Below are 15,907 nucleotides of genomic sequence, written 5' to 3' on the forward strand. Positions count from 1 at the left end.
TTTTAGGATTTTTTTAAAAAAATTGAGGTTTTAAAATTATTATTTTTTAAATCGTCATTTTTAAAGATAAAGAGATTAAACTTTGCACCATGAAAGGATTTAGGTAGAGCTTTAGCCACACCAAATTTGAAACAGATCCGTTCATCCATCGATTTTTTAGGGATTTTTTTAAAATTGAAGTTTTAAAATTATTATTTTTAAAATAGTTATTTTTAAAGTTAAAGAGATGAAACTTTGATAGGATTTAGGTAGAGCTTTAGCCACACCAAATTTGAAACAGATCCGTTCATCCATTGATTTTTTAGGAATTTTTTAAAAATTGAGGTTTTAAATTTATTATTTTTAAAATCGTCATTTTTAAATATAAAGAGATGAAACTTTGTACTATGATAGGATTTAGGTAGAGCTTTAGCCACACCAAATTTGAAACAGATCCGTTCATCCATTGATTTTTTAGGATTTTTTTAAAAAATGAGGTTTTAAAATTATTATTTTTAAACTGTCATTTTTAAAGATAAAGAGCTGAAAGTTGGCACCATGATAGCTTTTAGGTAGAGCTTTAGCCATACCAAATTCGAAACAGATATGGGGCCAGTAGCAAACCCTGTTAACAGCAACAGCAGTGAGTGAAGATACAGTCAGAAAAGATATTTGAGGGAAGGGGAGAATGTAACACAGAGAGTATAGCAAAAGCTTCAAAGTACAGCAAAACCTACAAAAGTAGGAGTGAGTGAAGTTAATTTCAGATGCATTGAATCTCTCACTTGTTCTTTATTTCAGTGATTTTAATATTAAGATGTTGTGTAGAACAGATTTGTCTTAAATGTGTGCTGTAAAATCAGACATGTGACCAAGGCTATGTTCGGGTGGGCACGCCCCCTTGGTACTGGACACGCCCCCTTGGGGGCGACCATGTTGTCCTCCTTTTTGGTTTCCAAAATATGGTCACCCTAAACAAACATCAAAAAAGGGGTTTCTTTTAAACATATTGAGCCTCGTGTGGCGCAGAGTGGTAAAGCAGCAGTTTCTGTAGCCAAAACTCTCCCCACGGCCTGAGTTCGATCCCAGCGGAAGCTGGTTTCAGGCAGCCGGCTCGGGTCAACTCAGCCTTCCATCCTCCTGAGGTCGGTAAAATGAGTACCCAGCCAGCTGGGGGAAAGGTAATAACGGCCGGGGAAGGCAACGGCAAACCACCCCGCTATAAGGCCTGCCAAGAAAACGTCAACGAAAGCTGGCGTCCCTCCAAGAGTCAGTAATGACTCAGTGCTTGCACGAGAGGTTCCTTTCCTTTTTTCCTTTAAACATATTGCAGCAGTGTTACCATGAATATATGAAATGCCATTGATCAGTCAACCAAGTATGATCTACCCCAACCTGAAGAGTCTCTCAATCTCTCTTTCCCAACCCTACAATGCAAGATCCTTCAACTGGGACCTCTTCTATGGGTTTCATTGCTTGAGTTTCGCAACTGAAGATACGTGGGTTTCTGTTTTCATTTGTGCCAGCAGTGAAAGTGATGGAGAAAAGCATACCAACACAGAAAGCTGGAGATCATTATGCCAGATCAGAACCCTTCAGATCAGAATCTTTCTTCAACCATATTGGGTACATACTCAAGATCAACTGCAGGTTACATCCTGCCGCACTCACAATGAGATCTACATGTAGGCCTCATCTATACCAAGCAGGATATTGCACAATGAAAGTGGTATGAAAGCTGAATATAAAAGGCAGGAGCCACACCAAGCAGGATATAGCAGTATGAAAGCAGTATACGGTATGTGTCAATGGGCCATAACACTTGTTAGTGCACTTCAATAGCGCTATAAAGTAGTAGTGTGGCTCCTGCCTTTTATATACCACTTTCATACTGCTTTCATAGTGCAATATCCTGCTTGGTGTAGATTAGGCCCTACACTACTTCTTTATATTGGCATTCCACAGCACCTTACACATTCCATACACCGCTTTCATAGTGTTACCATGATGTGATTGTAACGATTTGACACAAAGTGTAGATCTGGCTGATGTTTAAAGACTGAGAAGGGGATGATAAAGCAATTGGAAATATGGAAGTGGGAAGGGGAAAGTAGTTATCCCACATGAATTGAGTACCAGGATATGATCCTATATATGTAATGCACATCTCTGATCCCTCTGTCTAGCATGGACCACCACAGTACAAGCCCACTCCCTTCATATTAAGTTAAAAAAATTAGAAGAGGTTTATCTCTCCCTATTCTCATCAAACCATGACTTTACATATATTCATTTGATGACAGCATTTTTTAAACCTCACATATTCAAAGGTGTGTGTGTTTCTGTGTGGATGCAAGCATACACATGCCACAAAGTTTCAGCAGCTCTAAGAAAACTACATTTCTCGGAAGTTGTTGCCCCGGGCAGCAGGGAGAGAACAAGACCTCCCTCCTTTCATTCATCCTACTGTTGCCAGAGCAGTATTGAAGATAAGGGAGGGAGGGAAGTGGGTGGTCAGGCACGAGTGTGGGTCGATGAGAAGTAGGAGCATCGCAGAGAAGGATTGGGCCTTTCACTACCATTGGGAACACTAGGTAAGCAACAAGTTCCAAAATGGCCTCTGATTCCAAGATCCTCCCCCTGGGTCCACACGGCCACACCCTGTCCAGGGACGGTGTGGATGCCTTTTTTCTTTTTTAAAAAAAGTAGTGGGGCCGGCCGCAAAATAGCAAGGCCTCGATCTATTGGAAATGTGAGTTTTAAAAAACCCTCAAAACCACTCCCCAAACCCCCTTCATGCCTATTTCTGGTGCCACGCTTACTAGCAAGTAAGCGTGGCACCAGGTGGGACGGGTGCCCACACCTCCGGCAGTCTCGGGACGATCCCGAGACCGCAGGAAGAATTAGGTTTCCCCAGGGTTTCTTTATCTCTGGGAAAACCCGTGCCCATCCCCACCTGCCCCCTGGAGTCCCTGTGCATCATTTGGATGCTCAGGGACTCAGCCGTGACCAGCCCGGACTATCGGGCTGGTGTAGAAACAGCCAGAGTGTAAGTGTAAGGGCTTTTCTACATGAAGCTTTTAACCCACACTTCTATCGAGGTGAGACTTCTGCTTCTGAATTCTCTGAGGGATTAAAATCGGCACTTTTACACATCTTTTTCTTTTTTCTGAGGGGTTTCTTTATCAGCCATTCTTTACGTCCATTACACAAACACTAGATGGTGCTGTGGAATAGTAGAACTGTACAATTACAAAAGGGTCTAGTAACGGCATTGAAAAAAAAATACTAGACTTTCCCCATTAGGGAAAAAATGTGATAATGGTTGCAAAGCATGGTTGAAAGGACTTGGAAGATGATGATATCATGTAAAAGAACCGCAAATAACTGTGAGTGAAGAAGCACGAGCAGATAATAAAAGCCTCATGCAGAAAGGTGCTAAGTAAAAAGGCATTCTTCCCCTCCAGATCAATATTTCATTTAAAAGAGCATGTTTTCTTGCTTGAGCATCAGTGAGAAGTAATATCTACATTATCACCAATTATAATTTTTGGTATCCCCATAGCCAAATGCCAGAGGTTTATATTTAATTTGGTAGACAACACCTGTTAGTTGTGCCTACTTGCAGAGCTTCAACTTTAATTAAAACATGCATTTGAAACCAAAAAAGAAAAAAGAAAGAAAGCCAGAAAATAACTCTTACCTGCTTGGTGCTGTTTTCCTTTGGACAATATTCTGCAAATTGGGGGCAATCCCATTGTATGCAACATTGTTTTTTATAGCAAGCAGTTGCAAGGTATCAAGTGAGGGAGAATAAATTATAGTATAACCACATTGCAAAATCCATCTAAGTCAGCCTTCCCCAACTTGCCCCCCCCCCAGATGTGTTGATCAACAACTCCCATCATACCCAGCATGGGGATGGGTGGTCTGGGGATGATTGTGAGTTGGAGACAACACATCGGGGTGGGGGTGTGTGGCTGTTTAGGAAACACTAATCTAAGTTCTTTTTCAAGTAGATTCATCTGCTCAACTAATTATACTTGAACACAGGTATATTTTCATATCACAAGCAAGACCCAGGAGTGATCCACACTCTCAGAAGGATCCAAAGACATTTCATTCACTCAGCTTTGGAGAGCACTGCATAATAGGGCCACCGTTCTTGCTGTGGGTTTTGAACTCAACACCCTGCAGATCAAGCACCAATCCCACCGTCTCTATGTCACCAGGGATGCTTATCTGAGGAAGGGATGGCAGACAGTTCAAGACAGAGATACAAACATCATGTACCAGAATCGTCATGAGGATGGGAGTCCGGTGATCCCAGAGAATCAATCCCATAGTTCCTACAGCACTCTCTCCATCTAGGCAATTTTTTTGAGGAGAGAAGCCAGTGGGCCGCTGAATGCGCTTAAAGCTTATTTAGCAGCCAACTTGAAAGGCAGACAATGTTCTGAGCTCTGCTGCACAAAAAGGAGCCTGTCAGAGTTCTACATTCTATTTGTTCATGCACTGATTCAATTTCATGTGGTCTCTGTTTAAAGTTAGTCTGAGACCGGCAGTGCTTTCTGTGTTGAACCCATACATAACAACCAGTGCACAATCGCTTTAATTGTATGCATCAGAAAGGAGCAAGAGGCTGATGTCCAAAACTTATCATGAAAAGGAAGCATCATCTTATGCAAAGATTGTATTTTTCAATGAACACACACATTCTGTTTCATCAAAATAGATTTTTGGGCCTAGCTCATAAATCTCCCAAATAGGGACCTCCGGTGCCTACAGATAAAAGATAAATCATACTGAGAAGACACTGAACCATGAAATGATTCTGTTAACATGTCATCTGTCTAGAATATATTTTCAAATCTTCAACAGAAGGGTCTAAATTATGAAAGGAAGGTGGTCAGGTCTAACAAAGTTGGTAATTTGGGATGTGGTATTTTTAACCTCCGCCATCTGTGTGCGTATGCTTGGAATATAGAAACATTAAGCAAAAGATTATCCAATGCTCACTTGTCATTAGAGCTAACCATTTTAAAAGTGAAATAAGGTTCATAAATTCTTCAATGTTTATCTTCTGAAAAGGATTACATCATGGAAATAAAAAATATTTTCAGCTATATACTTTTGAATGCTTTAGGGAAATGGTTAATGGAGGGTATAAAATAATAACAGCAATCATAATAATGGTACAAAGAAAAAAAAAGTGTCTGTACCGTAGATAAGAAATTGTTGAGTGTGAATAAAAATGCAAAGTAACTTGATCGTTGCTAGGCTTTAGATTCAAACCTGATGACCTTTTGCCTTAGATTTGGTGCTTTTGCCATTTTTTATCACTTTGCCCAGAAGATGTTTTTAACTACAACCTCCATCAACTCCAGTCAGCACGACCAGTGGTCAGGAATGATGGAAGTTGTAGTCCAAAATATATCAAGGGCAACAGCTTGGAGGAGACTGAGCTACTGTTCTGTCACAGGAAATTGCAATACTTTGTTTATCCAGATTTAAGAGAAGCATCAAAGTCCATCGTCCCCACACACACAGAGAAAGAGCATTGAACATGTGTAAGTGAACTAAAGCTGGAGGGTGGGAGGATATACTATTTCATATAAGTGTAAAGACTACCTCCCGCCTTATTGGGAGACAATAAAGAGGTCTGCCACATAATCCACAAAGCTTTATTCAGGCAAAAAACATCTCTTCTTCTACTTGAAGAGAGTTCAACTTCTAGGAATTTTCTTCTAGGCAAAACTATGCAAACTAAGCAAAACAATTGTCCTTTTAAGAAGAACGGAAAGCCTTTAACTTCAAGGAGACTGGTTCTGAAGAAGACTTTGGCGAGAAGCTAGCCAGGCCCGCCTTCTCTCACCTTCCTTTAGCTCCACCCATTTTAGTCTGTGGCAAACTCTAGGATCAGCTAGCCTTGAAGTGCCCTCCCCATCAGAAGAATACTGATTTCCTACAGACTGTGTGTTATTAATGTTTTCAGAGATAAGGTCTGGCGAAAGTTCATTTCCAGCTGGTGAAGAGCCCGTGACAATCACCTCCCCCACTCTCCGTATAGACTGGTATATTTCTGGTGCCGTCTCTTCTGCTTCAGAATCTGATTCTGATTGATCGCCTGAAACTCCTTCCTCTACCCTGAGGGGAACAGGCCTAGTCATGCCAGGTGCCCAGGACAGTTCTCTGTTTGAAGAGGTGGCAGAGGTCTATTCAACAGCATCCTCTGTTCGAAGGGCTGTCCTGTCCAATTCCAGTTTAAAGATAATAAACCACAACTCTTGCCCATCAACAGTGAACACCTGGGCAGCAGGCTGAAGAGGCAGGTAAACAGGTTTCCTATAAAGCAGTAGTGCAGATCTAGCCCTGGTCAGTCTTCCACACTATGGTGAGATGTACTGTATTTATATTGAAATCACAATAATTTCAATAATCTGAATTTTCATCTATACTTTTAAATAAGCATATGCAAATGTTATGCAAATCACTGCCCACTTTGGCCCACTTTTGGGGTGATATGTTTCCTCATTTTTGGTGATTCAAAACTGTCCGCCCTACTGAATACACGAAGTATTGGGGGGGGGGAGACATACCTTGCCTCTGAATGCGCCATGTATCCAGCAAAGGGTGGAAGAGGCTCAACAGTGTAGCATCTACACACCTATCCAAGTTTTGATTATGCTGGGTTCACTCTGGTCATGTGGAGGAGCCTATGCAGACACAGCTGTTCTACTGAGCACATGGAGATTGGGGAATGGGACCAGTGGGTGCCATCTCACTCTGCATGTTCACTATACATATTGCAGGGCGGGGGGCACACACAAGTGTAAAGGGACTTCTATTAATTTCTAAAGCTGTTACAGTGGTTTTAATTGTTTGTGCATTTTGTATGTTTTTGTGGGGTTTAATTTTTGTATACTGTTTTTAAATGTTTTATCTTATGTGAACCGCTTAGAGAGCTTCGGCTACGGGGCAGTAAACAAATGCAATAAATAATAAATAAATATTTAAAATCTTTTATATATCATTCTTCCTCCTCAAGGAGATCACAGCAGTGAACACTAAAAACAGTACAGCAATATAAACAAGCAAGAGTAATTAATCTGAAATAACTGCTCCCGCCCAGTTCCACACTTCCAGTTGCCCCACCATCCCTGTCCCACTTTTAACCTCCCTGATTGAGAGTCCTGCTCAGTGGCATTCATTGATGTTGTGTAAGCAGCCTGGAGGATAAGAGGCATTGTAATCTGAAGTTGTGATCTGCAAAGTATAGAGCTTTTCTACAGAAGGCTGCACCTACTTTTAGTTTCATCACAGAATTGAGATCCAAGCTCTAGGTGACGGTTGCTATAGCAAATACACAAGAAGAAATTATGTATTCTTTTGCCATCAGAAATAATACCCCATTTCCCCTGTTCTAAAAAATAGAAGTGAAACTGGAAGATCACAACGTCATCTAAAGAATCCATAAACAACTATGAGTAAGGAATCACAAGTGCCCATGGGTTCAACTACACCAAGCAGGATATCCCTCTATGAAAGCAGTATGAAAGTGGTATATAAAAGGCAGGATACTACTGCTTTATAGTGGTATTGAAGTGCACTGACAACTATTGGGGCCCAGGACACATCTACACTAATCAGGATATAACACTATGAAAGAGGTATATGCTTGGTGTACATGAGCCCCATGTCTTGTGTAGAAAAGCAGAGAAACTGAAGGCAGTAGAATACAAAGGTGTGAATACAAGCCTCACTCTGTCTGTGGTATACAGTATGAAGCTGAAGCTCATTCTCAAGGTCATCCTGAATCAGTTACTCCTAAACACATTTTCATTGCTTTTTGTACACAGAAATATAGTGATTAAAGTGAGGTAAAAGGATGGATCTTTAGCATGTGACATTTCAGTTTAATCACCTGGAACAGAACCTATTTTTAGACATGAGTATGGAACAATTTGCATCTTTCCTGCACTCCTACACCCATCCAATAACAGCCAAGAAAAATATCTGTGTGAAATCATGAAAGATGCTTTCTAAATTTATAAACAGTAAATATTCTCTATTGTAGAACCATTTGCATTTCAATGTAAAATACTGCAATAAGGTATTTTTCCACTGAACACATTGTTATTTTATTATTTATGATTGCTAGAAATTTCTCCCTATAATTTGCGTTGTATATCCCTATAAGTATGATTTCTCATGAAGTGAATTGTTGTGGGAGCAGTAAGATGTGCAATCTTCTGTTACACGGAATCGTTAATTAGAATTTGTGTTGTGGCATGAAGAATTTTGTGTAGAACAAAAGTATGCATAGTGCCATGCCCACTAATGTTGATCCAACAGCTGCATTCAGACATTGTGATAAACCATGATCGGAATGAGCCTGTGTGAGCATTGGGCTCTTGCACTACTCCCTCCCTCCCCTCCCCTCCTCCAGAGTGGCCATGAGGAGAGTTGGGAAGCTTTCACTTCCATTCTTAATTAATATCAGTTTGTTGCTTTTCTGAACCCAACAAACTGTGGCTAATTTTAACCATGGTTTCTGTTTCAAGAATCTGTAATTAAGATTAACAACAGGTCAGGATTCAGCCAACATACAAAGCTACAGTTAGTGAAAAATCAGAAGCGAAAGCTTCTAATCTTCCCCTTGTGACTGTGCCATAAGAGGGGAGGGGGTCATGAGTGAATCTGAGGGCATCTCTATATTGGAGCAAATATCACACACCCTTACCTTCAGAAGTTGCTGCTTCTGAAGTCTTCAGGCTTCTTTAAATGACTAATTTTAGCATGCTTGTAACTGGCCACTTGCAGAAGTTTGCGGGTCATTTTGACAACACCACCCCTTTTCAAGGTTATTCTGCTAAAAAAAATAAACCTTGGATATCCCGAATCCTCTGAAATGTCAGATTTCCTGTCATGTGCAGTCGAAGTTGCGCTACAAAACTAGAGGGCGACATCCCATTCATCTATATAAGCTGGGAAGTTTTAAATTACAGACCGTGTAGTTGCTGTTCTTCTCTTGTTTCAAATGCGGAAGAGAATCAAAGTGACGGTAAGCAAATGTGATTTACCTTTAATTTAAAGGGCTTCTTTGCGGGATTATAATTGGCACAATACATGCGCTTCCCCCTTTTTGTGGGGAGCTTTTGCTTGTTGGGCAAGTTCTATATGTTCTATTTCCAGTAGATGGTGCTGGGATATTGCATGATTCCAGAAATATTATTGCATTTTCAGCAAGTTAAAAAATGGCAGAATAAAGCTTAAAAACGAAGGGAGAGGCACCAGAGGTGGCTGACATTGTGAAAAGGGCCTGCAAACATCCACGAGTAACCGACCACATCTGCATGACCACTGCAAAAGCCTGCGAAAAGGCCTGAAGCTTATTCCTGTTATGCAAAACCATTTATCCTGACATCCGAATGCAATCACAGAAATTGATCTTGGATCTTTTCATTGCCAACATTCCTTCAAAACTAAGAATTGGGATGAACCAGAATATGAGTAGATCTGGAACATAAGGTATAGTCTGTCATAGGCTACGTAGCTGAGATCATTTAGGGGGAACAGTTATCCCAAAACACTATTTTACCCACTAGGTCAAACTCTGGGAGCCACCCATTCATCCAACCTTACAGCCTTTTGCCACACTACATTCCATCTGCATTTCTTGCAGAGACCCATCCCTATTTTCACCTGGAAAGTGCACACACACCAGAAACAGCTTGAAGTGCAAAAATATAAATCAGCTACAGTTCCTTTTGCAGGGTAATAGGAGTGAAATAATTTCAAGTTACTGAAAAAAAGGATTTCATATCCCATGTCTTTGGAGTGGCATTTACAACCCCTCAATTAGGAGGCAGATCAGTCCCGTCAGCTAAAACGGCCGTGCAGAATTAATGAAGTCAAAATAATAGGAAAAGAAAGAGAATGCTTTGCAAAAATGAGTCATGTACAGCAAATCAATACTTCATAACAGTGCCTGTCCTGTTTCTGAACTCAACTGCCTTCTTCTATTTTTGGATTAAATGATGCTCAACTCTATTCTAGTTGCAGGCAGCTCTTGACTACCTAAAAGACCACCTTCTCTCACACGAGTCTGCTAAGTTCCTAAGATCTTCGGAAGGGGGCGTTCTTTTGAGACAGACCACCTTCAGAGAGGGCAAAAGAGGGCCTTCTCAGTAGCTGCTCCCTGGCTGTGGAACTCCTTCCCAAGAGAGGCTAGGTTTGCTCCCTTTTGGCTGTCTTTCTGTTGGCAAGCAGACTTTTTTATTCAACTGGGCCTTGATATAAGCAGGCCTCTTGGGTTGGATGCTGTTTTTACTCTGTTGTTATATTTTTAATTGCATTTTCATGTATTTGTTTAAAATAAATTTTCATTTGTGATTGTAAGCCGCCTTGAGAGCTATTTTTCTTAGCAGAAAGGTGGAATGCAAATCAAATCAAATGAAGACATAAATCAATATTCTGTGTTGTTACAATTAATGCAGAACGTTCTGCTGTGAAGCATCCTTAGGAACCTTTCCCTGCCATGCAAACTGCAAATTGCCCAATCCAAATCAGAACCACAGCACAGGGGGCAAAGGTTCAAAAAAACCCATTTCCCCCCCCCCCCCAACACACACACCAGGATCAGGTCCTTGCCCTGACAATTTGTGGAACTAAAATGCTGAAGAACAATAAGCCCTGCAATTAATATCATTGTAGTTTGGCCCATAGATGGTTACAGAAAAATGTTCTCATTCTTTCGTTCTTCCCTGATATATCGGGTAAGCAAGGGGCTGAAAAAGGAGGCTGCATTTCTGCTCAGCATACATTTTCTGTTTTACTTAGAAGTCGGAGACATATATAAACGGTTATTGCGGTGGATAAAAAGAAGGCATCCAGGGGTTGCTAGGCAACTGCCAATACATTCACCTACGATTTCCTAATAATCCCGCAGCAGTAGAAGAATGCACTGTTGTTCTTTCTTTCTTTTTTAACCACTCTACCCATTGCCTGACCTTTCTATAGAACCATCCTGGGCATGCAGTGGAGAGTTTGGGGGCATCTGGAAGGCAAGTGGATCTTCTCAGGGCAGAGTCATCTGGATATTGCAAGGCATCTGGCTACTAGAAAGGCCAACCTTGCAGCCAGTGACATTATCAACCTCTGGAAAATTAATGTTTGCATTTCAGGGTTGTTTCATTTTGGCCCTAGATCTCTGCAAAGACCAATATGGACGTGCAATTCTTTGGCATATAATGCATAGCCAACAAGATACCGAAAAACAACAACAACACACACACCATGTCCTGGAGTTATCACATCTTTTGAATAGTAATAAAAATACCTTAGGTGCTCTTTGCTGTTCTTGACAAGCACCTCCATAATAAGATAAATTCCTTTTTAATTTTAGGGCTAAACTACGCACCATGTTATATGTGTCACATGTAGATGATCCTAACATTTTTATTTGCTCTAGTGTAAGTGTGCAGGTGCCAGTTCAGACTGGGACCACCACACGATGGAAGGAAGGGGTTACACTTTCTCACCCAGCTGCTTTTTTCCTTTAAATTTGCCCACCCCCAACCCCCAATGCAGGGGGCTAAAGAAATAAGAACTCAATCAGCAGCAATGGAGTTGGTTTTTTTATTTTGTTTTTCCTTTAGCACCCCCTACCCCACTGGCGTGTGTGTGTGTGAGGAATTTAAAGTAAGGTTTAACCTTCCCATGTTCTGTGGTCGTAGTCTGGGTTGGGGACCCACAAACTTACACTAGAGTAAATAAAACCATAAGAAACATCTACACACTATGCATTTAACATAGTGTTTAATTTAGCCCTCAGCTAGTGCTGAAGTTCAAAAGAGAAAAATATTCAATGGAAAATAAAAACCAGGCTATTAAGGAGTTTGCTTATTAAATCCACTATTTTGTCCCATATAAACAGACACCCCACAAGATAGTCTTTTCTCATACAGAATTATACCAGTTTGTGGGAAGAAAGAGATAAATCATAGATGGAAAGGCGAACATCCACATATCGTATTCCATATATCTTCCTATCACCTGCTGATATTTTATAGTACTTCATCATGACTGTCATTCCTTAAAGCTGTTTACAGGCTCTCTCTCTTTGATAAAATTTATGGATATTAGTTTAGAAATTGGAAGCCTCCCTCGCTGCTTTAATTGCTACAGCCTGTACAACACATGTGCAAAGGGCAAAAAATAAAGATGAACTACTGCTTAAGTTTGAATAATTTTTGGAAGAGGGGATGGCAGTTCACGTCTGGGCTGCGTAAAAGAGATAATACAAGGCAGAATGTTGGAGAGCCTCATCTGCATATAAATAGACCTAATCAGAAATGCAAATAGCAATCAGGGGAAATTGTAAAAAGCCCCATGATAATTGCACGATTGTACAGATAACAAAAGGTCAAATATTTTCGTTGTCTAAGCTTTTAAATTGCTAATAGCCAGTGGCTATCTTTTCCTTTGCAAAATGGAATATGTAAGGCGCAGGCATATACCAACTGGCAATCAACCTAGGGCAAATGCCTGAGAGATGTGGCCCTCCCTCTTTTGTTTCAGCTGCCCCATCAGTAATTCATAATTCACAATGGCCTTTACCACTGGCTCCTTCAGCCAGGAGAAAACAACACAACTACCAAACAAACCTTAGGTATGAAACCAAATACTCATTTCTATTCAGGCGTGGCAAAAAGGAATATCATATTTTCCATGTTAAATAAGCAGTTAATGAGGGATGCAGCTGTTTTGATACACTTAACAGTTTCAAAGGTGTATTTGCTGCACCAATCCAAATCTTTTCCTCCATAAAAATAAATCTTTCAAAAATCTGATAGATAGGCAGACTTTTACTTGTTAGGAAACAAGAGAATCTATAAATTCCATATAGTGAAACCTTAAGAAAAAAAAGTGTTACAATTCTGAACAATTCTGCCCTGCCCTCTTTTGTATCTGGTCATTCTAGTATAGCTCCTGCAGCTTGAACTGTTGTGATAAAGAAGGAATTTCACCAGGTGCTGCATGCATACAAATGACACCTGCTGAAATTCTCTTTTCTATACAAGTGTTAAAGATACAGGAGCCCTGTACTCCTTTTCATATGGTCACCCTATACAGGAGCCCAATCCTCCTTTTCATATGGTCACCCTAATTTATGTGTAAATCAGGGCTAATGAGAATCTTCTTAGTAGTAGCATTTTGCACATTTTTTGCAATTAGCGTAACTTACAATGCAATGATGTAGCAAACAATATGTATTTTCACTGTCAAAAGTCTACTGTTTCTGTATGAGCAATGGTCTAGTAAGCCAAGAGAGCCACCTAGTGCCATACCTTGGGATCTTGAAAAGTGTTTTCACTGGATGCATGTCGAATAAAGGCGGATCTCCATCACCCAATTCAATAGCTGTGATCCCAAGAGACCACACATCGCAGCGAGCATCATAGGAGTAGTCATACTGCTGTTCACAAGCAATGACCTATCAGATTTTAAAAACAACAACAAAACAGGCACCAAATTAACTTTTTCAGTCAGTAATTCCCACACTACCAGTTTAGATTCAGCTCCACTACTCACACCCCCATTCATCTTTTTCTTCTATTAGATAAGCACTTGCAAGCTGTACGTGCTTATCTAATAGTCTTAATTTTTAATGTGGCCAACAGAATGTGGTACAAAGAATTATCATTCCTGATGTTCAAAATTGCACAAGAATTAGGGTCTCCAAAATATGGTCTACAGCAATTATTCTATTCATTTCTTTATTGTAATAATACTTGTATACTATTTAATATAATAAAATCTCTAAATGGTTTACATACACATATTAAAATCACATTTAAAACATTATTAAAATAATTTTAACTACAATAACAATAAAAGCAATACAAAGAAGATGGAGTAATTGCAATCAATTAAAAGCCAGAGAAAGCTTGGGTGTACAAGTGTGTTTACAGGAGATCTGAAGATCTTAAATGGGTGTATATATAGGGGAAGGAGGTCCCAAATTGTTGAGGGCTTTGTATATGAATAACATAATCTTAAATACGGCTCAGTAGCCAATAGGCAGCCAGTGCAGTTCTTTCAACACAGGTGTAATGTGTTTCTACTGCTGAGAAATCAAGAATAAGTAACAGGGCAACACTCCAGCTATCTCTCTGCCAAAGAAGGTCATCCATCAGGGCAGCCAAAGCCAATGCTGTCCCAAAATAAGACCTGAACCCAGACCGGAACAGATTAAGGTAGTCAGTTTTATCCAAGAACACCTGTAGTTGAAGCACAACCATCTTTTTGAGGGACTTACTCAGAAATGGGTTATTTGTAACCAGACAATAATTAGTATAGATCCCTGGATCCAGGTGTGAATGCACCATTACTCCCTTCAATGCCATAGGGACCAATTCCATCATGCAATGATGCATTTACCATTCTGATCCATTCAGCCAATCGCCCACAGCTAGCTGGAACAAGCCATGATGGACAAGGATCGAGAGAGCATGTGGTGGGTCACAAAGATGCAAGCATCTTGTCCACATCCTCAGGTTTCAAAAACTGAAACTCATTCCACAAAACAACACACTTGACACTCAACACACTGTATTATTAGCAGTGTTCAAGTCAGCATGAAGATGGGTGACTTTGTCCTTGAAAGTGCTTTGCAAACCTGTCACAGTGAGCCTCCGAGGACTCCAGTATTGGGTTCACTGAGGTAGATGAAAGCAATCACTCAGAAAAGCTCAGCTGGAAGGATACTTGAGGAGGCCATGGCTCCTAACTAGTGCATGGTATCGTAATCATATCAGCCCAACACTGAAAGATCTTTAAACGGGCTGCCAATTGTTTTCCAGGTTCAATTTAATGTGTTTGTGTTAACCTTGCAAGTCCTAAATGGCTTAGGGCCTGGCTATCTGAGGCTATCTCTATATGAACATGCTCACTTATTAAAATGGGCAAGAGAGGCCCTTTTGAAGACACCTCCTCTTGAAGAGGCCCAGTTGTCAGAGCATGTGGAAAAGGGCCTTCTCCTGTGTTCCTCCCAAACTCTAGAACGCGTTCCCTCTGGAGTTACAACAGGCCCCCACCCTCTCTGCCTTTAGGAAGGGGTTCAAGTCACATCATTTTAGCTTGGCTTTTAAAATAATTATTTTGTTTTTTAATGCCCTTTTCAGTGTTTACTACATTTGTATTTATTTTTTACAATTTGAACTCTTTGTAAACTGCTTTGGTCAATCCCAGAAAGATTGACCAAACACAATAAATAACTAATACTAAATAAAATACATTAACTTGGTCCAGCTCCAACAGATATCAGCTTTGCATGGACTAATGACTGGCCATGAGGAGAAATTGGAAATTAGCATATAGATTGACACACACACAAATAAGTAGAAATGGGCACCACTTAGATGCACAGTGCAGAGAGCCAGTATGCTTTGTATGATTGAAATCACAGTGAGGATAGCCGCAGAGTGAGGTAAACACATGATTGTGCAACCACCCGTTTAAAGAGCTTCCGCTGTAATAGTAAAGTTACTCCCCCCCACCCGCTTTGGTCTCAGCGTACACAACAGCACGTGCATAAAAAGCATAGCCCCAGGCATACAATGTATGACATGGAGTGGTTATAACTGTGGAGTGAGGCGAGCTGAAGACTTGCACCGTACAATTAGTGCTGTTGACCCACCAAGCTGGAAGGAAGCTGAAGTGTAAAGGGCTGAGCCTCCTGGGGAAAATCTAGTGATGTGTCTAGCTAAGTAGCTTCTGAGGCATGCCAACATTATGTTGAAAATGGAACAGTGTGTATGACACAATATTGCTTCCTCCCCTCTTTTTCCTTCCCTGTTAAATAAATCCTAGTTCTTCTTTTACAAGTTGCTCACTGATTTCCCCACAACCACCACCTTTCAGG

The 15,907-nt window shown here is 40.5% G+C and overlaps 1 protein-coding gene across 1 annotated transcript in view; it reads right to left on the reverse strand.

Annotated features, from left to right (window-relative positions):
• The window catches only part of MYO3B (myosin IIIB), a 264,396-nt gene that overhangs the window by 228,878 nt on the left and 19,611 nt on the right, over window positions 1-15,907 (reverse strand). The window contains exon 6 of the mRNA XM_063116401.1: window positions 13,332-13,477. Within this exon, the coding sequence (XP_062972471.1) occupies window positions 13,332-13,477 (146 nt within the window). The remainder of the gene's footprint in view (window positions 1-13,331; window positions 13,478-15,907) is intronic.

Source organism: Elgaria multicarinata, chromosome 2, assembly GCF_023053635.1.
Source record: "Elgaria multicarinata webbii isolate HBS135686 ecotype San Diego chromosome 2, rElgMul1.1.pri, whole genome shotgun sequence".
In the NCBI taxonomy this organism is placed as follows: domain Eukaryota; kingdom Metazoa; phylum Chordata; class Lepidosauria; order Squamata; family Anguidae; genus Elgaria; species Elgaria multicarinata.